At 41.9% G+C, this 25,020-nt stretch overlaps 1 protein-coding gene across 1 annotated transcript in view; it reads left to right on the top strand.

Moving 5' to 3' along the window:
* The window catches only part of XPR1 (xenotropic and polytropic retrovirus receptor 1), a 116,274-nt gene that overhangs the window by 77,064 nt on the left and 14,190 nt on the right, over nt 1-25,020 (top strand). The window contains exons 4-11 of the mRNA XM_075038533.1: nt 1,366-1,589; nt 6,118-6,267; nt 6,679-6,762; nt 7,265-7,346; nt 10,504-10,691; nt 10,923-11,102; nt 15,627-15,792; nt 17,550-17,741. Of these exons, the coding sequence (XP_074894634.1) occupies nt 1,366-1,589; nt 6,118-6,267; nt 6,679-6,762; nt 7,265-7,346; nt 10,504-10,691; nt 10,923-11,102; nt 15,627-15,792; nt 17,550-17,741 (1,266 nt within the window). The remainder of the gene's footprint in view (nt 1-1,365; nt 1,590-6,117; nt 6,268-6,678; nt 6,763-7,264; nt 7,347-10,503; nt 10,692-10,922; nt 11,103-15,626; nt 15,793-17,549; nt 17,742-25,020) is intronic.

The following is a 25,020-nucleotide window of genomic DNA, read 5'->3' as shown; positions in this document are numbered from 1 at the left end:
CTGTTGGGTGGAGATGGCTCCAGCTCCCAGCCGTCTGCTCCAGCACTCTGAACCTGCTCGGTGTCTTCCTGGCCAGCGCCGGGTCTGCGATTGTGCTTATCCACAGAGGTGCCAAAGCTGTGACTGAAGCCCTAGAGGGAGAAAAAAGCCTGGAAGGAACTAGTTGTACAGAACAAAGAGAAAGATAATGATGTCAGTTATGCTGGTTTTAGCATAAAAAGATTGTTATTTAGCCAAAAAGATTCTTTTCTGAAAGTACATAAAGCAGCATGTTTAAAAGAACACCTTTTTCATACTTGAGATGTGAGGAAGAGAGACTTGTTCTGAAAACATATCAAAACGATATTTAAACTCAGGTTGACTGTCCTTTTAATCAGCAAGTAATGAGGCAGTGCTGCTAACCTGCGTGAGCCTAAACTGAGGAAAAGAGGGATAAATTATTACAGTGGATCATGTACAGCAGCTAGTAGTGTTGTAACTCCTGATCAAAGCAGAAGCTGTGTTTGTCTGTCACTGGGAGCTTGGCAGAGGGGTTGCATTGCTCTCTGAGTTCCAAAATTCAGCGTCACATTTGAAGTGTGGGGTTTTTTTTTCTTTTCTTTGATTTTCTTACTGTTATATAAAAAGATAGTAAACACATAGTAGTGGGTGCACAGATATGAGAAGTGCTTTGCTTACTAACTGTCAAGTTTCATAGTAGTGTTTAACAGGTTTTTTTTCCTAATGCTTTTTGTGCATTTGCTTTATTTGAGAAAGGCGAGCAGCTTTCCTTTGCACACAGAGTAGACGTGTGGTCACTGCTTTGGTATTTGGATGAGACCCTATCTGCCTGGCTGCCTCCAGCTACGGCTCTGCCAGTATGGGGAGGCCTGACCCTGTGTCCCTGTGCTGGTTTATAGCCCCTAGGTACAGGCGGCAGCTGCGCAGGTTGGGCTTCTTCCATCCGTAACAGGTATTCATACGGTCCTAGAATGAGCATCTTCTAGAAATCAGATGTGGGGTGGAAGTCGAGAGGTCTGAGTTCATGTCTAATGCTGCTTTAGTCTGTGCTGAAGGGACAGCCCCCCCTTGTTTTTGACTATATTAATTAAGACCTGTCTGACGTGACGGCTTTTTTTTTTTTTTTTTGAGAATGTGTATGTTTTACATAGGGGTGTATTAAAACCTTTAATGAGAAGGAGCTTCATAAAAGAGAAATATGCAGAGTTGTTGAATTTAATGCTTAGTGGGGGAAGGCCATGCAGTAGGTTATTCAATGCAGTGCTTTTTACCTACAGGCATATTATTTGAGCAAAAGGTGCTTTTCATGGGCTCAGTAGGCAAGTTTCTGTCCTCTCATCTGACTTTCCCTTTCCTTGCTAACAGAAAAGCTTGCAGAAGCTCAGCGCAGGTTTACTACTCTTCGGACTGAGTTACAGTCAACTTTGGATGCACAGAAAGAAGCCAGTGGGGCTTCCACGCTGCAGCGGCGCAGAAAGCCGGTCTTCCACCTGTCCCACGAAGAGCGTGTCCAGCATAGGAATATCAAAGATCTGAAATTGGCCTTCAGTGAGCTCTACCTCAGCCTCATCTTACTGCAGAACTATCAGGTACCTGCAAAAAAAGGTGGTTTTACAAAGCCCTATGTGTAAATGTCTCTGTGCTTTGTGTATCCTTGAGTTGCCTTGTTCAAGCCAGTTTATTTTTTTTTCATTCAGAAATGCTCTAAGACTCAATTTTGGAGTTTTAGAAAGCAGGCATTCTTTATTGCAGTGCTTGGTACACAGGGGATCGCTCCACCTGTCGTGCACACCAATTCTTTCAACAGTTGCGATTATATACAAAATGGATATACATATTCATGATTTTTCCTGGAAATAATCAACATATTAGTCTGAATTCTGGGAACTCATTAATATATGTAAAAGTCCTTGGCACAGGCGCACTCGAGATCTTTGGTGGTCTTCAGGGGTCCTCTGGTGGTCTTCGATAGTCTTCCTCATTTGTCCCCTAGTTGACCCTTTTCTAGTGATTCTGCACAGTGGGACACTTTGCATGTTTGATACAACTTATCCTAAAGAATGTTCGTTAGTAACTCTACTATCTGTCTTTTCTTGATTTACATTCTTTTGACACAAACTCTATTGACACTCTGAGCTAAGTTATCTGAAAAGGGCCTAAGGTTCTTATCTTCTTGGGGAACTGCAAGATTGACCAAAAGTAATTTTCTCTGGCATCTTACACGTTTTGCAACGCAGGATTTCTTTTCCATCACTAGTCAGTCTAACAAGGCCACTGTGTTCTTTTCTTAACACAAGATGTAAAACATCTTGTATCATAATAATTTTTTAAAGAAAAGGCAGATGCCTAGCAGTTAGCAGCATACATCTTGTTGCTTTCTGTTGAGCTAGAAATGCTAAGCTGACCTGCAGAAGGACCTTCCTTTTTCTTTTTCCGAGCTGGCTGACCCCAGCACCCTTGGCCCAGGCATGTCCAGAACATGAAGTCACATCAGGACCTCCTTCTTCTGCAGTGTGTTGTTCTGTGCAGGGCTGGAGCTGGCAAGTTGGGGAAGAAGCTCTTTTATCTAATATTTGTTAATGAAACTTGAAATGCTAACGTACTGTTTCCTTTTGGCGTTACCATGGTAGTGACTGTGACCTTGCCATATCAGCATTTCTTGTTAAAACATCCATTAACAAAAAAAACACCACTGTTTTTAATTCTGTAGGATACAGGCTCGTTTGCCTTGAAGTATGAAAAAAACAAATCTTTAGTTTTACTTGGATTTCTAGCATGAAAGGGCATGGTAAATATTGCAGAGGCTGATTTTGTTCCAAAAATCTTGAAACAAAAATCTGAAACTGTTAAGATCTTTTTTGCTGGGCTAGCTCTTTTGGTGTTAAATACTCTGAAGTGCTTTTAAATGTCTTACTGTGAGGGTTTTTAAGTTGTTAAATAAGAATGTTTGAACTTAAATTCACTACATCTGTATTTAGATCTTTACAAGCATTATACTGGAGAATTTTACTAAACAAAATTCACTGTAAGAATTAATTGAATACCACTCTGCGGTATGGACAAAACTTAATTCTTCCAAAATTCTGGGTGTTTGTACCTGTCCTAAAGTGGTGTCTCTGAGCACATGTCTGAAAACCATTTATGAGTTTCTAGTAAAGCCCTTTGACTATTAGAGATAGTTTCTAGTTCAAAATCCTGGGAAAGGTAGAGTGTCTGTAGCTTTTCAGGAATGGAGCGAAGCAGTATTACCTGCTGTGATTTCTTCTTTTAAAAAAAGAAAAGAAAAGAAAGCTCTTACTCTTGGTTATAAAAAATTGCTTCTTAGGCTTGATGAAGAATTTAAATAGGGGATGACATGGGTCATTCCTTTTGAAAATCTTCTTACTATTCATCAGTGAAGAAAGGCTTGCACACTTACATTTTTACTTTTTGCTACCATGAATCTTGGTCCATTGTATGTATACTAAGTATTGATGTAAAACCCATCTGGATTTGATAGGTTTCACAGTTTCCAAAAGGAGCAGAGCTTCTTTCTACAGCATACCTTGAAAGAGAGAATGAGAAAAATCAGTTCAAATCGGTCTTGAAGTTGAGGACAAGAAATACAAGTGCTAAAACAGACATAAAACCAAATCACAGAATACTACTCTTAATCAATTCTGACCTTAGAATAGGAAAAACTAGGAATCAAGCTCTTAGAGTTTTGGAGAGGAAGAACAATAACCTAGTGGGAAGATGATGTAACCGAGACCTTCATGTAAGAGGTAAAGTGAAGTCAACAGTGGCATTATAAGTATCAAACTATGGCTTTGATTAAATGCTGAAGTCTTGAGTTTAGTTACTAAGAAAGGAAAATCCACATGAAGCAAATTCCTCAGTCTTTGCAAAAGCAAATGTTGCATGTGTTCATTCCTAAGGTACACAAACCAAACATCAAGTGAAACTGTAACTTGTCTCCAGGGCAGCTGTTACTCGTTTAACTTACCAATGATTATACTTCTGATAAAATGAATTTATTGTTAACAGTAATATATCATTCTAGAGTGTGTACATGTATAAATAAATCTATTTGAAATATTATGTTTTAGAACAAACAAATCTTGACAAATTAAGTATATAATATTTACTTACATATACTGAATATAATATAGTACATTCATCGAGCAAATAATGGAGGCTGAGTCAGTCTTACTGAACTGCTGTGCATTTGCCTTGCTGGTGCATTTCCTAATAGGCTTGTATATGGGCAAAGATTTTTGAGTCCTCTGTTTGATTCTACATGATCTTGCATTATATTATTGTGTAAGTTGCATTGTTTGGGTTTTTTCACCTTTAATGACAAAACATGCCATTAGTTGATTCACTTCAGTAGATTCGGTTAGTATCCAGCAGAAATGGAAGTCAGGCTTGGAGAAAGCCCCTTGCCAGATAAAAACATCACGAATAGCAAGAATAGAAAACATTTGACTGCGTAAATGATGTTTGACTGTTCTGTTTCACAGTTCCATCACTTGAGCATCCCTTGTCAGAAGTGCCACTGTAAGCAACAGTGTTTTTATCATGCATTTTGGAGTTGCAGAATTTTTGTAGCCAGAGGATGAAATGCTGCTGGAGAGGCTCTAGGGTGTCTGCTGTAACCATGCCCCGACTGGCCAAGACACACCAGAGTTAGGCTGTGATTGCACATGTGTCAGATAAAGTGATGTTAGTTCAGGCTACAGAAAAATCTCTGACCAAAAGCATAATTTTGTTGTATTTTTTAATTTCAAATTTCTGAAATAGTGATCTGCTTTCCCTGGGGTGGAATGCTGGCTTTTCCAATAGAAAGTAATTAAAGTCTCTTGTCTCCAATAATGCAGATCATTAATGCATTGGCTTCCTGCTCCTGTCTCCCTAGCCTCATTTCCCCACCTATATGGTAGGGGTCTGGTATTAAATCACTCTAAGCATAATTAGATTGAAAATAATTTCACTGAGTAGTTGGCGCCTCTCCTCAGGGCATTTGATTTTGCTGTTTTCTCTGGTTTTCTTTCCAAGCTTTTACTCGGTTTACTTTCTAAGCTTTTCCAGAAGTGAATCTTGCAATGGTCTTGTCTGTGTTCCTGCTGTTGCTTTAATGAAATGTTGAGTCTTTCAAGTGGTAGTTTTCTGTATAATGAAATGCAGGGTTTCACATGCATCTTGTCATAGCAATTGTCTGCAGTGTGATGAGCTTTGCCTATCTCAGTTATTGTGCATTAGAACAGTGTTGGGTCAGGGCTCATACATAACTTGGAAATCAGCCATTAATTCTTGTTTTAATGCAGCATTGTGTGCTTATCTCTGCAGACTAGAGAATTACATCTCCCACATCTGCAAGCCTAAACTAGTTTTGCACTCATTGTGCAATGTACTCTGTGGAAAAGGATGCTGCTATGGGGATGCACTTGTCTGGATTTAATCTGCAGCATTTAAAACTTTCGTACAAGGATTTCCCTTCTATAATGCACCTATCTGGAGAACTTGATTTGAAACCAATATAAAGTTTAAATGAACTAGAAGTCAGTAGCCTAGCCTTTTCAGAAGGTAAAACCCCTTGAAAGATTGGTAATGACTGTGGAAGTTGGGACAAAACGTAGTCTTCCTGCAGCTTTATATATTTGTTAAGAGCTCATTACAACTACTGCTAATCCAGAGACAGTTGCTGAATTGCAGTACCTGGGGCGTATGCAGTAAGGAGTACCCAGAGGGAGCGTGTCTTGAAATAACTTCAAGCATACAAGTTTTGAGTATGTCCAAAGGTTATTTGTCTTCAGTGAGGTTTCATCAGGAACATCATTGCTTCTTTTATTAAGGAGGAAAGTGGCAGTGATTTGGCTTTTCAGGGAATATGAGGTTTAGGTAGTTCCCTGCAAGTAAGTTACCTCTTTTTATGCCCCACATTTTTTCTGTTATTTGTAAGGGATATGTGTTACTTCTAATAAAGTGATAACTCAAAAACTTCCTGACAATAGACGCAATAATTTTGATTCTTCTTCTTAACTATTCCTTTTTTGCTAGCACTGGAAATACAACCATTTAACTTCCTTGGGAGCTGACTGAGGTTAAAAGCCAGTAACTCTTTTCCCTTGTCTGCAGAACCTGAACTTCACTGGTTTCCGCAAGATCTTAAAGAAGCATGACAAGAACTTGGAGACGACGCGGGGAGCAGAATGGCGGGTGGCCGAGGTGGAGGTGGCACCCTTCTACACCTGCAAGAAGATCAACCAGCTTATCTCCGAAACAGAGGTAAAGATGCTAGTCTGTGTACTGCTCCTCTTTTAACTAGAAAACAATGTTTTCTTGCTCACTACTGATTCCTATAACATTTTACCCTCTCTATAGCTTATATTTGCCACCAAGACAACTATAATTGATTTTGAAATGCCACTGATTTCTGGCATTGTTTACATAAACTTGGGTATGTTCTCTTCAGCTGGTAACTTTTTGCTCTGAAAAGCTAGTGCAGCGTTAGCTTGTATTGTGTAATAACTTGATGCAGCATGATGAGCCTTTCACATCTTTGTTACTGTGTATTAGAAGAGTATTGGGCCAGGGCTCAAATGTAACTTGAAATCAACCGTTATTTTTGGTTTTAGTGCAGTACCATGTGCTTATCATTAGAATGAACTTCTGTGATGTGTATCTTTATCTCCTTAGGAAGTGGTGACCAATGAGTTAGAAGATGGAGACAGACAGAAGGCTATGAAACGTTTGCGTGTTCCACCCTTAGGAGCAGCTCAGGTGAGAGATCAAGTTATGTAGCCAAGCTGCTTCTCCGACCTGTCAAGGTGCCAAATTAGATTCAACATCTGAACAAAGTAGTGAAAATAATTGACATGAGCATGTTCCACAAATTGTGAGGTGGGGCATGGTCACATAATCTGCTTTAGTTCCGGAAGACTTGGAAATAGCTTACTTGCTATTCCTAATGCATGCAGGCAAGGTAATGAAGGGATGAGATAAATAGTAAAAGGAAATTTGTGCTAATAACAACATATCTTAGTGTTTGTGTGGTCTGGAATATTTTTCAAAGGGCATTGAGATGCCCAAGTTCTGTTTCAACACAGCAACAACATACGCAAGAATATTATGCTGCATTTTCTGTTTGAAAAACTTCAAGAGCAAGAGTTCAATCAGAGATCAGAACATTGTATCCCTGATTTTAAATTTACTCTGCAAATTAATCTGACTTTGCTGATAACCTATTTACCCCACCTTAATTCCGCCATTGCTTTGTTCACAGCCTGTACCAGCCTGGACTACATTCAGGGTTGGACTGTTCTGTGGGTTGTTCATTGCACTGAACATCACTGTCATACTTTCAGGTGGGTATCCTTGGCTGGACCCCGCTGGCTGCCATACCTTGGTTTGGATATGTTCTCATCACTTAGCGAGGTCCTGGATCTGAACTGGGTTGGTCAGGATATTCTGGGTTGAATCAGCCTGAGTCAGATCACACTGCTGAGAATTATTAGTTCTGCTCAGTAATAGATTGTGGGTTTTTTCATGTTGTGTATGTGGATTTTGGACTTTGAACATATTATGGTTCATTCTCCTGGTTTCCTCCTCCTTCTTGGAGGGGTATTCTGGAGGTGCAACATCCATGTAGAAAGACAGATTTCTGTTATTGTCCTGTGAACACACAACCTTTGCCACCTTGAGAGGGGTGCTCGTAGAGCTTAAGTTTTGCATGGTACTGACTCCCTACAGAGAATGAGACCAGACATAGAGCCACATGAGCAGCATGCTACTCAGTACATTTTCATGTAGCAATTTCTAGGATTCCAATGTCTGGTGGAATTCATTGAATTGTTCTTGTTGGCAGATTTTGGCAAGATTGTTTAAAAGCTACAATAAATTATTGCATATCTCAGGCCTTGGTTTTATTCTGCTTTGTGTCTTCTGAGTTTGGACTCTGATTAGAGTAAAAGCCATGGTAGTACTGTAGAGTCAGATACAGTGCTTAATCACAAGCAGCTTTACTAATTGTGTGTGTGATTTCGGTAGTGGTGTAACTTTCTTAGCAGTCAGTACAAAGGAAAAGGCTTAACAAATGAACATATGAGCTCTTGCATTAGGGAAAGCCTATGTGTTTTTGACTTAAAAGAATTTTTAATCAGATGCTTCTGTAATTGGATCCAGTCATCTCTTGGGATAAAATGTCTCTGTTTGAGAAGCTGTTTGCAGTGCTTCCTGTTTGGTCTTCCTATAGTAGAGGCAGGAAGTTGACCTGTCTGTGTGAAGCGTCTGTTTAACATGTAGAAGCTGTTCTTTATTCATCGTATCTCTTTTTTTCTGTTACTTACATGTTTGATCTCTGTGGGAGATGCAAATATGAGTGAAGTCAGTTGTGTTTGCTTTATCTCTTAGTATTAACAATGAAAAAGTGACACAGTTGAGAATGAATTCATAAAACTTATTATATCTCTAAAGCAGATGTTACTAACCTAGTGTGAGTAATAGGTATGGTTGTAGCAGCAGACATGATGCGGTATCTGTATGTTATTTCAGATATTGGGCAAAAACTGTATTCCAACTGCAAAGTGTTTTTTTATAATTGGGTATTACTTTGCTAACTTGTCTGCTACTTTTGCCGAATTGCTTTTATGATTTGATTGACTGAGATAAGATTTTAGTGTTGGATGTGTAGAATCTGTGAAACAGCATTAGAACATGACTTCTAATAGTAAACCACTTCTCTATCGCCTGATTTTAGAACTAGAACAGCAACATTTTACAGACACAAGTTCGTAATACCTTTGGGTCTGTTAAAGGCTGCAAATGCTACAGGTGGATCTCAGCGGGGTGTCACCCTGAAGAGTATGAATTTTGAGGCCTCACTGTTTCTGTATCAGCTTTCCTAGGTGCCAAGTTAGTGTGTAATTGAGGTTGAAAGTTCATGGAAATGGGCATGTGTTTTATTAAGCAGAGACCTGTTAAGATTTCATGCAAAATTTCAAGACTTGCTGCAGCAGTGCCCTGTCTCTTGTTTGAGAATTAGGCTGTGATGCCATTGGGCTTGTCGCCAGGGACATCTTCCTCTCTGAGCATCTTGTTCAGAGCCTGCGCTTGCCGAAGGGACGAGTTGATCGAGTGTCACATACCTGCTGACTGTAGGAGGTGACTTCACTTGTATTGAGTTTAAGTGGAAACAATATATGAATGGAAAATCTCTTTGCCTCAGGGCTGTAGTACAGAGCCCTGAACTGTGTTCACCTTGGGATGAACCTTTGTCTGGGTGTTCTGTCTCAAATAGCACACAGCACATCTGTCCTATTCTGACTGGTCATTTCTTATTCAATAGTTTTTGGGCTACTCTGTCCTGTTTGGAATCACCTCCCTTGGTTTTGTCTGCTGGTATTTCAGATTAAAATTTGAAATGCTGTTTTTTCAATTTCATATTTAAGACTCATTTTTTTCAGCTTCTTTAGGGTGTCTGTCATTTCTGTCCAAAATTCAACTCTATTTTGCCTGAACCCAATAGTCTCTTTAATTTTAAATTTTAAGCAACAGTTCTTGAGTCATTGTTCCTTGCACAATTTTCCTCCATAATTTTATGTAGTATAAAGCACAGATGCTGAACTTGTGAAACTTCTTATGGATATGCTATCTCTGAAGAAAAGTTTGAAAAATTGGCTTGTAATTTAGACATAAAATATAGACATAATAAATTCTTAGCATCAATTCTGTAAAACTGCATGTTCTTTTTTTCCCCTTGTAAAAGGCATGTGGGTGAGAAACACTTGATGAAACTGTAATTGAGGATTCAAATAACTGTATTTTATTTGTGCTTTTCTCATAAAACCCATATCGGGCAACCGAGGGATAGTATTTTGCAAAGAGGCTTGTGCTAGAGAAAGCTGCTGCTCTATAAGGCTGCTGATCATTTGAAATTAAGCAAATTTTTTTCCAAAACCCTGAAGACTGAACAAAGGAAGCAACAGGCTTTCCACTATTGCTGCCTTATGTTGGGTTTTCTGTTTGGGTGCGGCTGGATGTTATATTGCTAGTTATGAATATGTATTACATTACAGTTGCATTGAGTTCAGTGATTAGTTGTGGTTTAGCATTGTTCTAAATGCTGTAATGGTGCTTCTTGGTTTTGTGGGGAGCTGAAGTATTTGTGTATCTGTCCATTGGGATTTCATCTCCATTAAACCAGAACATTTAAGTGCATATAGTCACGATTTATGCTAGTGCTGTCCCTTGTGCCTGTAGTGTGAGACAGGGGACTTAAGATGCTGCTAATGACCCGACTACACCAGCTGGAGAGTGAATTTTCCCCAGAATACTCCTAAATCCTCTGACAGGCTAGGCAAAAAGTTCTCCACTTGCTGGAATATGCAGGTGCATATGAGCATACCCTGTTTTCATGGGGTACGGCCAAACATCTGGGAACCAGCATAAAGCAGTGGAGCACAGCTTTGCTTGGTGACATGACTTGTGCTATCATTAAGGTCATTTCATTTTTGTGTTTGCCAGGTGTGGCTTTTATAGATGGACCAAATGTGTGGCCACTGGTGAGAATCTATAGAGGTGGCTTTCTCCTGATAGAATTCCTCTTTCTCCTGGGTATCAACACATATGGCTGGAGACAGGCTGGAGTGAATCACGTCCTCATCTTTGAACTCAATCCCCGCAGCAACTTGTCCCATCAACATCTCTTTGAGGTAAACGGAATAGATTGTAGGAGTGGTTGAGCTGTGCAACGTATCAGGAGGATAAATCCTGCACTGTTTCCTGGCAAGGAGTTCTAATACAATTAGAAGAGGAAGTTGCTGAAGTCTAATTAGATTACAGGATTGAGCACTGCTCTCCCTTTTCTTATAATAATAATTCATTGTAGGTTTCGGAGCTATATCTTCATAAGGTATCTATATGTTTTTTCTATCTTTCTGTAGATTGCTGGTTTCCTGGGGGTTTTGTGGTGCCTGAGCCTGCTGGCATGTATATATGGTAAATTCACCTACATCCCTATGCAGGTGAATCCACTCATCTTGTACGGCTTCATGTTGCTTTTTCTCATCAACCCCACCAAAACCTTATATTACAAGTCCCGGTTTTGGCTGCTGAAACTATTGGTAAGTCTCAAACCTGATTTAAATAAATATTTTTTTTTAAAAATGCTGTAGCTGAGCAGTAGCCGTTAAGTATATACAAGTGTCACTAATCTTCAGGAAAGAGGGATGCTTATACCACTGTGTGTTCATAGAGCAGACCTGATAAAGTATTGACTGCAAATGGTTGTTGAGCATGCGTTTACAGAAGCAACTGCTTGTCTGTACCAGTCTATCTTTATCTTCATATTGCAGATAGCTACTTGTTAATCTTTCTATAGACAGCTGTATACATACTTTTGCACATACAGAAACACTCTGGTATCTTCGCTTGTTTGTTCCTTAATGTAGCAAAACAGTTTGATTAGGAGTGCTAAGGCAAGGCTGCATGGATGCTCCTCAGCCTAAACTGGGTGAGCACCAACATTGAGAGGGTTCACTGATGGAGAGGGAACCTTTGCAAAGGTTACTGCTTATAAAATTATGTTCGGGGGTGTGTGTGTGTGTGTGTGAGCAAATCTCTTTCCGGTCTTAAACTATTTATTTTAGACCCAGCTCCTATTTTCCAGGTAAGATAAGTCTGGTAAATTGAATGTAAATATGTGTGCTACTTCAGTGTTCCAGTTATAGGTGGAAGCTCCAAAAGAACAGTTTTCAAACTTGTTGGATGGCTCATCAGTTTCTCCCCAAATGGCTGTTTCACACATTCATCACCACCCTGTATGCCCTTTTAAAATTGACTTTAATCAAGTAGGTTCCCTTGATACCTTATTCTTGCTGGAACTGCTCTGAGAACATTGGGCGGAAGAGGATTTGGCTGGCTGGTGTTATTCGTAGAATCATTTTAATGCCAATTAAAACAATTAACTTTATCTGGAACATGACAAAGATGAAACGTAGAATCGTGCTTCAGGCATGTGTGTGCAGGTATACACACAGCCAGTTAACCTCTGTGTGCTTACCTCTGTGATTTGATTTGCTAGCTTACTTCTATTTCAGTTTCTTCCTTTTCTACCTTCCAGCATTCAGCCATCTCTCATAGATGTACCTTTAGTCCCAAGCCTCATTAGTCTTACTGCTGTCCCTTGGTGCTAGGGGAAGCACTGGAAGTGCTCTAACCATGTGAGCAATATCTGTGCTAATTTACCTTAATATCTTAACAGGGTAAGATTCTCAGTCTTCACAGAGCTCTTGGGCAGTTTCCAGGACCTACTCAATCCCAGCTATCCCTAGGCTATGCTGCAGTCTGCCATACAGCCATACCTTTGAGTGTTTCAGAGGCCAATTCATCTCAGGGTCTCCTGGGGAAAAAAGCTTCATCAAAATGCAAGATTGCCTTAATGGTAGAAAAATGACACAGTACTTCTGACCGTGTTATGCGGAAGGGGGAAGGGGAAAAAAGAGGCCAGACAAACCACATAAAGAGTAGCTGTTAGGCTTTTTCTAATTTTTATTGTGTGTAATTGGCTGGCTGGGTGTGTTTTATTTCTCCACGCAGTTGCCAGCAGCTATCTGGGTGAAAGGAGGTTTAAATAGTGCAATTCTTAACTGTGCTGTTCACACAAATTTTGGTTTGGTGAGTGTTTTTCTTGACATGTTTCATTTCCAGCCAAAATGAAGTCTGACATATCAGGTGTAGCAGAGTGTTACTGGCACCTTCAGTTTTTCTAGAACCAGATCAGGAGCATACTTCAGTGTGTTGTAGCATTTCCTGATGGATCTGGGAGGCTTACTGCATCCACCCGTGATCATGAACAACTGCTTGTTGTACTTACGAGTGGGATCTCTTTTGATATTCCCTGAGGGACTGCAAGTTACATCTGAATTGATCTTCCTCCGGGTGAAAAAAGTTAGTTAGTAAGTTTAATTCCCATGCCAGGCTCTTCTTTCTCACCTGCGTGCTTAGGCGAGCATTCTTTGCCCCTTTGCTGCCAGATGAGAAGCCCATGAGTGCACTTGTGTAGGCTGAGGAGACCAGCTTGCCGGGTGGAATTGGATCTGAGCGCAGGGGACAGCACAGTGCCTGCTTGCCCACGCTCTCCGCAGGGTGCCAAAATGGTGAAACAACTGCAGGGAGCCTGTCTGAGAGAAGTGAAAATCTAGGAAGTGTTTAGCTCCAGCTCAAATATCTACCATCTCAGCACTTACTAAAACTGCAGTAAACAGCACCAGGGAGTCTGGGCTCAGATTGTGGAACTGTTGATACGTAATTGCAACCGATTACGTGAAACTGAGGTTCAACTCCAACTTTTGGCATTTTATGACTTTATTCTTGCAGCCCATCTTCTCTGGAGGATGTTGCAGACACTTCTCATGTGGGAAGCGAGGAGTTGCCTGCGGTACCTGCCAGCAGGCAGTGCCCTCCGCTGCCAGCACCCTCTGGCAGCTGGGCTGCAACTCCAGCTGTGCCCGGGCAGCCTGCTGCAGCAGCCGGAAACCGCAGTGCCTGACATGCGGGGTTGGGAGGGTTCACATGGCAGCTCGGGTTCTTGAAGGTAGTTGACTGAGATGCCAGTGCCTTAGCTAGGTCGTGGACATATCTGCTGATGCCTTGTCTGTTGTGACCTTTAGGTGGAAAGCTTCTACTCTCTTAAAAATTTTATGCTGTCATCTGACAGTGCCTAGGTGTCTCTCCCTAAATTAAATAACAACATGGATTTTATTAATTTCTTCTTTTTTTGGGGAGACCTATCTGTAAAGCTGTTTTCACATTTCATTTGTTTTAGTTAGTCTTTGTTTATGAAAAAAAAAAAGTCTATGATGAAACGGGTAAAGATAGTATCAGGGAGTGTTGGTAAAATGGAGGAAGGACCTTTGGAAGAAAAGGCTGGTGTGGCTTCTCTGACCTCTGCAGAAGCTGTTCTGCAGCTGGACGGCTTTGAGGACAGAGCTCCCTAATGGCTGGCCCTGTTTGAGTCTTTGTAATAGGTGCTGTCCTATGTGAGCACAGCACTTTCTAGGTCAAGATCCATATCTGCTTTATGCTGCTAAGTCTTAATCCCCTATCTGGCTTTGAAATTTAGGACCAGAGTCTTAAATTGGCATTACAAGCTGATGGGAACGTGTCAGTCCTTTCCCAGGTTTCTGTAACTGTGCACCCTTCAGATTAATAAAGAGAGCAATATAAAAGATCAGTGTTAGTCTGTGCTTTCATTAATTTAAAGGTTCATAAATCTCTGAACTACTGGATGGTGCTGGTGCTGTCTCTTTGACAAATTGGCCGTTAGTAACTATAACTAACCGGGTAGAGAGAGTTGTAATCAAAGGTAATGGACCATGAAAACTGTCTGGTTTGAAAGTAGCAAAACTGCTGTTAAGGCTTAGAGAGAAAGTGGACTGCAATTGAGGGGGAGTCTAATTGACAGTCAATAGGATTTCCTCAGCCCTTTCTTTAACTCTTGCCCTGCTAGAGGCTTTGGCAGATCCAGCAGTAATAATTGTCACTTTTACAACTTCTAACACCGAAGAACTACTAATGTGTTAAGTAAACTGAGCCATGATCAGACTAATGGCCGTGCTGAGGGTCTTGTTGTGGTTTAACCCCAGCCAGCAACTAAGCCCCATGCAGCCGCTCACTCACTTCCCCCCCTACCCAGTGGGATGGGGGAGAAAATCGGGAAAAAGAAGCAAAACCCGCGGGTTGAGATAAGAATGGTTTAATAGAACAGAAAAGAAGAAACTAATAACGATAATGATAGCACTAATAAAATGACAACAGTAGTAATAAAAGGATTGGAATGTACAAATGATGCGCAGGGCAATTGCTCACCACCTGCCGATCGACACCCAGCTAGTCCCTGAGCGGTGATTCCCAGCCGCCACTTCCCAGTTCCTATACTAGTTGGGACGTCCCATGGTATGGAATACCCCGTGGGCCAGTTTGGGTCAGGTGCCCTGGCTGTGTCCTGTGCCAACTTCTTGTGCCCCTCCAGCTTTCTTGCTGGCTGGGCATCAGAAGCTGAAAAATCCTTGACTTTAGTCTAAACACTACTTAGCAACAACTGAAAACATCAGTGTTATCAACATTCTTCTCATACTGAACTCAAAACATAGCACTGTACCAGCTACTAGGAAGACAGTTAACTCTATCCAGGCTGAAACTAGGACAGTATATAATCTAACTGACATGAAGTGTGAGGGAGAAGGTAAGTGTGGAGAATGTCAATAGATATGACATAAATGCCTGAAAGAAAGCAGTGATCAAAATGAGGAGCAACAGGAAAAACACAGCTGTGTAGAGCTCTTACACAGAGACTGGGAGTTTCTGGGAAAGAGCTCAGTTGGTGAAGACTGGGCTCTTCTGCCAGTAAAAAAACCAAAAAGGTGGGGGGGACATGAACCATTGCCTGCAGGAGGAGGAAAGCAGGAATGTTATTTGTACTAAAAGTGAGGAGAACAGTTATCTTTTTGTCAGCGGGAGCAAAAGGTCAGCAATAAATCTTTGAGCGTTTCTGTTATTTCCATATTTGTTCAATGCTGTGATGTCCTGCCACTGCATTTAGATGTCTTTGACACTGTCATGAATTACTGTTTGTTTTTTCCTGACAGTTTCGAGTGTTCACTGCTCCCTTCCACAAGGTAGGCTTCGCAGATTTCTGGCTGGCTGATCAGCTCAACAGCCTGGTTGTGATACTCATGGATCTGGAATATATGATCTGCTTCTACAGCTTTGAGGTTCAGTGGGCGGACAATGCTGGACTTCTGGCAAATACAGGTAGAGTAATGCTGGCAATCCAGGCTAACACGATCAAAATGACCTGAAAAACACTGAGCGAGGCAACTTCATAATCATCTATCTGTTTTGAAGAGGGCTACCAATGACATAGGAAATTAAATAATTGGCATTTCTTGTAAACACAGCATTAGAGAGATTCTGCCCTTTCTTACTTCTATCCAGAGAAATGGAATTTCACATCCGTATTCATTTCCTAATCCAGTCATTTGGCCTGACATGTATATTCATCAAAGAATTTAGACACAGCACTTCTCGATTGGAAAGAGAAATCTATTTTCCTGGTATTGTTGTTTTATTTCATAGTGGTTTAACCATATGAATGCTTTTAGCCCGTTCCTGTTCCTCAGCATGAAAATGAGTTGCATGAGCTTGTTAACCACAATGTTCTGTGCTGTAGCCTGCTTCTTACAGGCTCCATCACAGTACCCTAAAGCAGAAGAGGATGGAGAAACTTCCTCAGAGCTTGTTAGTGCCACCTCTTATTCAATTAGAGTTGATGCTGTGATGCCAGGGTGGTGCGTGCTCTGCTTCTTCTCTCCTTTCTAGCCAGAAGAGCAGCAGAATTGGCATATGAATTTTGACTTTGGCCTTCCCCATGGCAAAATAGTACCTGTCTCCTCCTGGATCAGGCTGTTGTCTTTCCATTTTAAGCAGTGACTGCTGGCAAATCGTGTTGTCTGATGATTTTGACACTCACTGAAAGAATTTGCAGTATGCTTCAATAAGCATCAGTGTTCACTTTGTTATTCCAATCTGTCTGATCTTTCTCTTCCCTTTAAGATAGTGTTGCAAGTAACTAAATATTTATTTATTAAAAGTAAAAGTAAAATAAATAAAGCAACTGAGTGGATAACAACTTGTCCTCTTCCAATCCAAACAGTGGAACGATAGTGCAGTGCTTTGGCATAAATATCAGCTAATAACTTGTCTCCATTAGTATGAATAAGAAACAAATGTTTGTTAGTCAGTGGGGTGTTTGGTTTAGATGTGCTGAGTGAGACAGCGTAAGAATATGGCATGCTTGGGCGTTCCAGGCAAAGCTGGGGTTTTCCTGGTCATTTCCTTAATAAAACGAAGGCTTTCAAACATCAGGGGTGTGACACAATGTCATGTTGGTGTAGCTGCCTCTCACCCCAGTTGTTTAAAAAAAACCCAACAAAACAAACAAACGAAAAAACCCAAACCACAAACCAACAAACCAAAACCCAAACACATACTGAAATATATTTTTTCCTATTACAATATACAAGAAAAATGAGTCAAGGACATCTTAGGCAAAGTAGCCTTTTTGAGCTGTCCTATGGAGTTTGGGAATGCTCTCCCATTTATGCACAAAAATTCAGTGTTGAAGGCCTTTTGTAATTCCATCCTTAATTTGATTATTCACAGTACTGCCAACAGCACAAAATAAATTTAAAAATAGATTATTTCTAATCTTCTTGCATGTTAATTATACTGGCAGCAGTGAAAGAGTTAGATGATGATCTTTCTGGATGTGTCATTGATGTCATGTCACCTGAATACCTCTGAGATGGAATAAAGGGCTTCAGGATACTTTCTGGTGATGAGCTTCTCGCTGTTCTGGATGTGCATGTGCATAGTTTGTGTGCCTAAGTATAAGACATTGATGGGGAATTGCTCTCATGTCAAGTGATATCACTCTTACAGAAAGGAAGATGATAGGAGTTCTTAAATGTACTAACTCTTTGTACCTGAAACTTTTTTTTTTTTTACAGATAATCAGATTTGTTACAGCTACTCCTACGGAGTGAGAGCAGTTGTCCAGTGCATCCCTGCTTGGTTGCGATTCATCCAGTGCCTGCGCCGTTACCGTGATAACAAACGGGCCTTTCATCTAGTTAATGCTGGAAAATATTCCACCACCTTCTTCGTGGTGACATTTGCAGCCCTCTACAGCACTCACAAAGGTATTGGTTATTTTGGAAAACACTTGCAAGTCACAGGATTTGCTTTTTACATGGGAGAAGCTCAGAATTTGGCATCCCATTGAAGCATGAACTTTTGTCTTTTGGCACCTGTGAAACATCTCAGTGGAAAGGCAAAGGCCTGCCTAGCTTGCAAAGAGCATTTTAAGATCTCCTTTTAGGTATTTTTGACATACCTGGTCTGTTTAGAACTGCACTTTTGGAGTGTGAGAGAGAATTTTCAGGTTTCTGTCTCAAAAGGAGAAAACTGAAATACCTGTCAGTTTTTTCTGTGAAGGGAGGCTGAATGGGAGATGTATAAGGAAAGAGGTAACATAGGAAATGCTTCTCCCTTGGCGTTCGTGAATAGCTAACCTGGATCATCTAAATAAAGTCAGTTCATCATTCCTGAATGTGGGGAGATGTGCACAGTGCCGGGAAAATGCCCTCTCTGGATTTTCCTGTGTTTTTTTAATCCATGTTTTTGCTGCAGCTGGTAGGGAGTTGTTTCCAATCCATTTAACTGCAGATTGAGCTCTGATCCCTGAAGTTCCCCATCTCCCTGGAAACGACAATTACTCGATTCTGCTCCTGTTCTGAAGGAAAAAGCTTTTAGTTTCTGCACTTCAGGCAGTCGTCCTGCCTTTCATTGTTCTGAAGTCCTAAAAGCTGTATTCTTTCTTTTGAAAATATATGCCTTCTGTATCTCCAGAAATTAGCAACTGCACACACTCATGAGCCATTATCGTGAAATATGGTTGTGGTGGGGCAGGCAGAAGTGTTCAAGGCATGCTCCTAGTTAACATGCTGGCTTTTTGGAGGGGTGGCAGAGTTATTAGAAACCTTCATGTGGCCAAGAAATGGCTGTTTTGACATAACTGGGCCTGAAGTCACACCAATAATGTTTCTTAAGACTTGCATTTTAACAGCAGAGAAGTGCGTTGGTGCAAGCTGGCTGAAGGCTGGAAGTCGGGCGCTCTGTATCTGGAGGTACATGGAAACCTTGTGTGGGAGCATCAGTGGTGGGTACAGCACCTGGCCCATCTGTGCATCTCCTCCCTGCTGCTGTGTCCCCAGAGCTTGTTCCCGTTTTAACTTGTTTGCTCAGTGACATTCTACAGCTCTTCAGTTCCAGCCCTGCAGTCCAGTTAGTCACTGCCGCCAAACCCCGAGATGAGACAAATACAGATTGCCTGGCTATAGTCACTGTTTATATGCTTTTATATACAGTGCCTACTTTGGGGAGGCTGACTAATGCTTCTCTTTCCCAGGGGGACACTCTGGCAGAGCCTTCTGTGGGAAGGTTGGGGTAGGTTTGGAACCAGAGAGGAAAACCAGCATCTGTCAAAATGTCCTGTTGAAGAATTTGACCTCTTTCTACTCCCCTTGAAGTTTGCATCTGTGCCAGTACCACTGACCCTTGTTCTCGTTGCTGCCATACATAACTGTTGTCTGCTCTTCAAGTCTGGCAGGGAGTGGGTTGTAATGAGGTGTTTACGAGCCAGGCACGGGGCTTGTTCCAGTTGCGGAGAGATGTTTGTGACTCCCAGCTTTTGTCTGTCCGGTTTTGTTAGTGCGAGTCAATAGCATGTAGTTGTTGGTATTGAAAAAAATTTGGAAGCTTCGTGGCCTTTGGAAATGACATATTAGCACAGATTTTGTAAATGTCACTGGGCCTGGGCTTGTAGGTATTTTTCAGAGGGCTGCCTAAAGACCTTGCTGTGTCTCGTCAGACCTGTAGGCCCATTCCCATCCTGCCATAAATGCACTTTCTAATATGCTGTACCTGTTCAGAATCCCATTTTATCAATGTGCTTTACGTAGTTTCCCAGTTCTTTCTGAACTTGGAATCAGATGGTCTATCATCAAGTTGTTATGATGTTACTGTTGAAAATAGATGCACTGCTCGCCCACACCTTCTCTGTGTCTGCCTAAGGATAGCAAAGACAAACATTGATCCCTTACCTACCAAACATCTGCTGGGGGCTAGCCGCTTGCTGTTAAGAAAGCAAGCACTGCCCAAAACAAGTGTCAAATTGGTCAAGATCCTCGCTCCTTAGACCTGCTCTAAATTGCAGTAAGTAACGAACCTGTTAATTGCTGTGGTAACAAGGGTTTTATTTAAACAGCCTTTCATGCCTGTGTTTGCAAGCCTATGACTTATACCTTTGGAATTACAGCTTTTGGCTGCCAGGACAAGAGGGTAATTGGTGGCCTTTTCTTGGGAGGTCAGGTAATGTACACCAGCGCCTGTTTTCCACTTGGGAGTCCTGGGAATGTCAAAGCCCTCTGAAAAGGCTTGCCTTCCTCCCTTGATTTGAACACTGAATAATTCGTAGCCGGTCTGTAGGTTTTTAGCTTACGTCTGCTAGCTGTGTGAAGCTGGACTGTGTGGCTAGGAGGGTTTGTTGGCATTGAAAGCCAGCTAATTCATGCAGAGTGCACTTAGAGCATTCTTGTGCTGTGTTTCCGTATGCTTGTTGGAAAACAACTTGAACCAAACAAATGCGCAAATGTTGTCCCACAAGTGGAGTTCGATACCTGGTGTGCAATAAGCCAATCTTACACAGAGAGCTGAAATATTTATTTCATGTTTGGACAAAGATGGGTGCTAGGTGATAAACCCACAAAGCTAGCACACCACGCCGAAGAACTACAACATATTTATTCTGTTACATGGTTAGTAAAAATCCACCTAAATTTATGCTCATTGGTTAGTAATCACCATCCCTCCTGTTATTGGTTAGTTATATTTAAATTAGTCTTGCTTGCTATGTAAATTGGCACACATGCTCCTTATAGGTAGGGGGGAACCAAGTCTTTTTGGTCTTGTATTGAGATGGTGGTCGGATCTGCCCCTGCTGCCTTTTCCTTTCCCCCAGTTCATGCTTCTTTGGCAGTCATCCAGCTTTCAGTGCCTTCTGAAGAAGGATGTTTCCTCTTTATCAGTCTTCAGTTCCTCTTCAAGGGTATAGTTGTTAGCAAAGCATACCAAGTAAGCATACCTGCATAGCAAAGCTATCAGCAATGGCCCTCCTTAGAGGACAATGCATCATGTTTAACCCTAAATTAAACAGTGTCACCACAGCCTAGGCATTAACCCAAACATATGGCTACACAAATGCCACCTTATGTGTAAGTGATGTATTTTAGGCATATGTGGTACTCCTTTCTCCAAACCTCCTGTAGCAAAGGATCCCCCCCAAGTAACACTGTGTACTGTGGGCTCTTGATGAGTGTCTCAGTTTCCCCAAAATATCACTGTTTAATAATTCATATTGCTCAGGCAGTGCATAATTCTGATTCTTTCTTCCCTCAGAGAAGCCTTTTCTTTACATTTCTTCCTTTTGATTGAGATGCAGAATGCAATTTTCTCTGCTAATTGCAGTTGAGATGTTAGACTGGTAAGATATCAAAGTAAATTTGGTTAAGTTTTCTCTCCCAAACTTGCAGTCCTGTTGTCCTAGGACTAGACTAGGTTTACAGAGTTAACTCCAAGCTATCATCTTGATATTCAGATAATCATCTGAATTAGTGAAGCTGAAGTGAGAGTAGCTACCCACAACAGTAAGACTGGAGCAGATAGCAGTTGTGCAGACGAGTGCCGACTCAAGCTGCCCACTTCACCATGGCTCAGAAACACAACCACATTTCAGGGATGACAGCAGCAACCCAAGGACAACTGTTGCTGAGCTCCCAAAGGAAGAATTCTCAGTATTTTTATATCGCTCAAAGGAATGGGAAGCAAAGGCCGCGTTCTGTAAATATAGTCCTGCGGGGTATGTTTGCACAGGCAAATAAGGCATATCTGTAACTCTAAGCTACCTAGCAACTGGAGTGCGTGCCGCCGGTCCCTGCCCTCTCACAGCACGGCTGAGCAGAAGGCTCAGCCCCCGGCTCTTTCCTACCCTTGCTTTGCCCTGAGAAGTTCAGTGCTGGCATTAACTTCCCTGGCAGTGCCGAGTAGCTTTCCCCAGTGCTAGCCAACTGAATATTATATTGCCTTATTTAATCCCTACGGAAACCTACGTGGTGCTGGGGAAACAAATGATTAAGCCCGAGTCTGCAGCAGAATATTTACCCCAGGTGCAGTGTTGCTTTGACACACAACTACTTTTTGCAGTGTTTTCGCTCTGCCAAAAGCAGATGTGCTTTCCTTGACAAATGCACCACGATATCTGCTTCTACTTTAGTCCAGCTTATCGTAGCATTCCATGGAGATCCCCTCTTGTATAAAGTGTACTTGCATTTAAGAGTGTATGCTGACATACCTAGAATAGCCAGCCTTGGTTTTGTTCCTCACTCGGACCTGGTTCAGGCTTTGTAAGGTGGGATTGTTATATTTAGGTGTTCAGCTCTCACGAGAAACAGTGCAACTGGAGTTGTGTTGTACTACTCTAAGAGCACAGGTCACTTCTTAAGCTTTATACATCATTTATGCTCCAACTTTATTCTTTGTAAAATAGACATCTTGGTTTTGCTACTGTCTGTCAATTTTCTCTTGCCTTGATACCTTTGCTCACATGGTGTCATCAGAAACATCTGGCTCACATAGAATATAGATTTGGCTTCTGTGGTTGAAGAACTGAGCTTCTTGGGTGCTTTGTACTCTTCCATCATTTTCTTGTTTTGTAGGATTTGCTGTTTCAGCGTGAGCATTTGCGTATTTACCTTGTTTTTTTCAGGAATGCATTACTGAGCTTAAGCACAAGTACTGGGTTAAAATGGGCTATGCGGGATTTTATCCTTTAACTGAAAGGAAGGATGGTTTATGCAAGTTTTCGTTGTCAGTTGGATTTACACACCTTATGCAATGAAATCCTTGTGGTTGGGCTAGTATCCAGCTATTTATTAACCTCTGAATTATTCCAAAGTTAATCCATGCGGCCCGGGAACTTGAGTGTCTCTTCTTCCATACCGCTCCCACACCCTTTCCAGGTACTCCAATTAAGGCTGCTGAACACTAGCTGTCATTGGCTTGGAAGTGCCGTGGAGAGCCTTAGGTTGGTCTAAGATAATGTAACTGCCACACACTTTCTCATTAAACAGCCCAGGAAGTTAACAGTAATTAAAAATACAGAAGTTAACTAAATAGGGCTGTCTGTAAAGAGTAGTGTTTCTGTCTGTTTTCTCATCATCGCTTCAGAAACAGACTTCTCCTGATGAGGTGATGCGTAATTTGGTTTTTTTTAAAGCCAGCGTAAGAGAAAACTGTGAAACTCCTTGCTTCACCGAGGAAGAGAGACATGAACTGTCAAGGCAGGAGCCATCCTTCAATTAATGGGCTTTTGCAGGAAGGTGTTGGACCATCCTTTACTAATAGAGAGGTTCGACCAGGTCTGACCAGGTGAAGATGAATAGGAAATGTGCCGCTTTTTGAAAATACAGTGGAAGATTCCCAGATCTTGTAACTGCTGCCCACTCCTCATTAATCACAATGGCTTCAGCTGTTATCAGTGGTGATACTGGCTGGTGCAGCCAACTTCATGCTGGAACAGATCGCTGGTTGTCCCGCAGTCTGTCCCACCGCAGCTCCCCTGTGGAGGGGTATGACTTCCAGGGGAAGGATGTTGATGCGCAGCAGGAAGGGGGGAGAGATGGTGGTAACATCAAAGTGTTGCACTGGGAGCTGCAGGAGGACACCTGACTACACCTTAGCTCTGCTCTTCTCTGTCAGCTGAAGTACTGGATAGTGGGTTGTGTTGCTTAGCCCTTGTTGCTACCATGTTAGAAACTGCAGGGTGCAACCCCTGTGGAGTGAGTTTGCTGGCAAGTGGAACAATAATTAACTGTGATCCTAAATGGTTACAGCAGCAGAGGAGAACCAGGTGATGTGAGAACTGGGACTAAAATAATTTTTACAGAAATCAGACATTGGTGCAACAGCTTATATAGTACCTCAACTGAGAAATGTCATTTCATTTCTAGGGTGTGGGGAGTGGGGCAAGGCAAAATAAGTGGAGATATAGAATTCAAGTACAAATCTTACTTTAAAAAAAAAAAACTTAAAAAAAAATTTTTCACAAAAGAATGAAGCAAGTAGCATTTGTGAGATCCTGTTCCCTGTCTTATCCCTTGTGTATTGGTACAAGATCTCCCATCTCTCCCCTTCTTTCTCAGTGCTGGAAGAGCTGTCAGCGCTGTGGCAAGCCAGATCATTTGATTTAGGTGTCACAAGAGCCTTATAGAGTGCTTGGATTGACCTCTTGAAGTAAAACAAACTTTGTAATGGGATTAACTGGCTTCTTTCTTAATACTTGCCGTTTTCGCACGGCTTGCCTTAGCACAGCATACTGGCAACTCCATCCGGATGATTATTTGGAGCCAAAACATGCAACGTCTGTCACATTGCTGTAAGCTAGGATGAATTTTTGTCTGAAACCCTGTCATCCCGTGCCCAGGAGGCCTTCAGTAATGAGTTGTGTTCATTAGCCAGTCTTTCTGATCCTTTCCATCAGAGCAGCGGCAGTGTCATTAGCGAAGAATTGCAGGCATTGCCATGGGCAAACATTTCCATCCTGGCCTCTGACCTCCTCCCAGCTTTGACGTGGGTCTCTGCAGCACCCTGAGCGAGCCCGCTTTCTCCACGCTGGCTTGTTAGCTCCTCTAATTGCTTAGACACCCGTCCCAGTGATGGTGCTTCAGGGTGGAGCCGGGAAGGGTCAGGAGAACCCCGAGAGGACCACCCTGGCCGGGACAGAGGTGCCGGCAGGAGCTCGCTTGCTGGCAGCCTGCGGTAAGTGAGCGGGGAAGGCGAGATGAGACGGCAGCCTGTGCTTGGCGAGGAGCCTGGGAGGAGGGGGTGTTAGGCAGAGTGATTTCAGGAACTGCCACCGCACCCCGAACGTCAGCACAAATGAGGCATGAAATCCCACAGGGAAATCTTCCCATGCTTTGTAGGTCTACAAATGTCAAGCGGGACATTCCCAGTGCCGGCAGCCGCGCCGTGGGGGAGAGGCAATCTCGGCACCCTGCTGCTGCGTGATTCATGCGTTTGCTTCTCAAGATTGCAGCTGAGAGAGAGGTAGATTTTAATAGCTGGGATTTGGAAAGTGGACTAATAGTACCGTTTGTATCACTTAATATATTTTTGTGTTAAAGGTGGCTGGAGAAGCGGGAGCACTAATGAATAAGATGTAAGTAAAAAGGATGGCCTACTGATATCTCATTTCATGGGCACTTAAGAGGGGGAAGCCTGACTTTTTTTTTTTTTTTTTTTTAAATGGAACATTTTCAGAAAAGCAACTGGCTACATCACAAGTGATTTTCGTGTCGAATGTAT

The sequence above is a fragment of the Buteo buteo genome, chromosome 10 (assembly GCF_964188355.1).
Source record: "Buteo buteo chromosome 10, bButBut1.hap1.1, whole genome shotgun sequence".
Taxonomy (NCBI): Eukaryota; Metazoa; Chordata; class Aves; order Accipitriformes; family Accipitridae; genus Buteo; species Buteo buteo.
The sequence above is the reverse complement of the archived record's forward strand: the minus strand, read 5'-3'. Positions and strand labels throughout refer to the sequence as shown.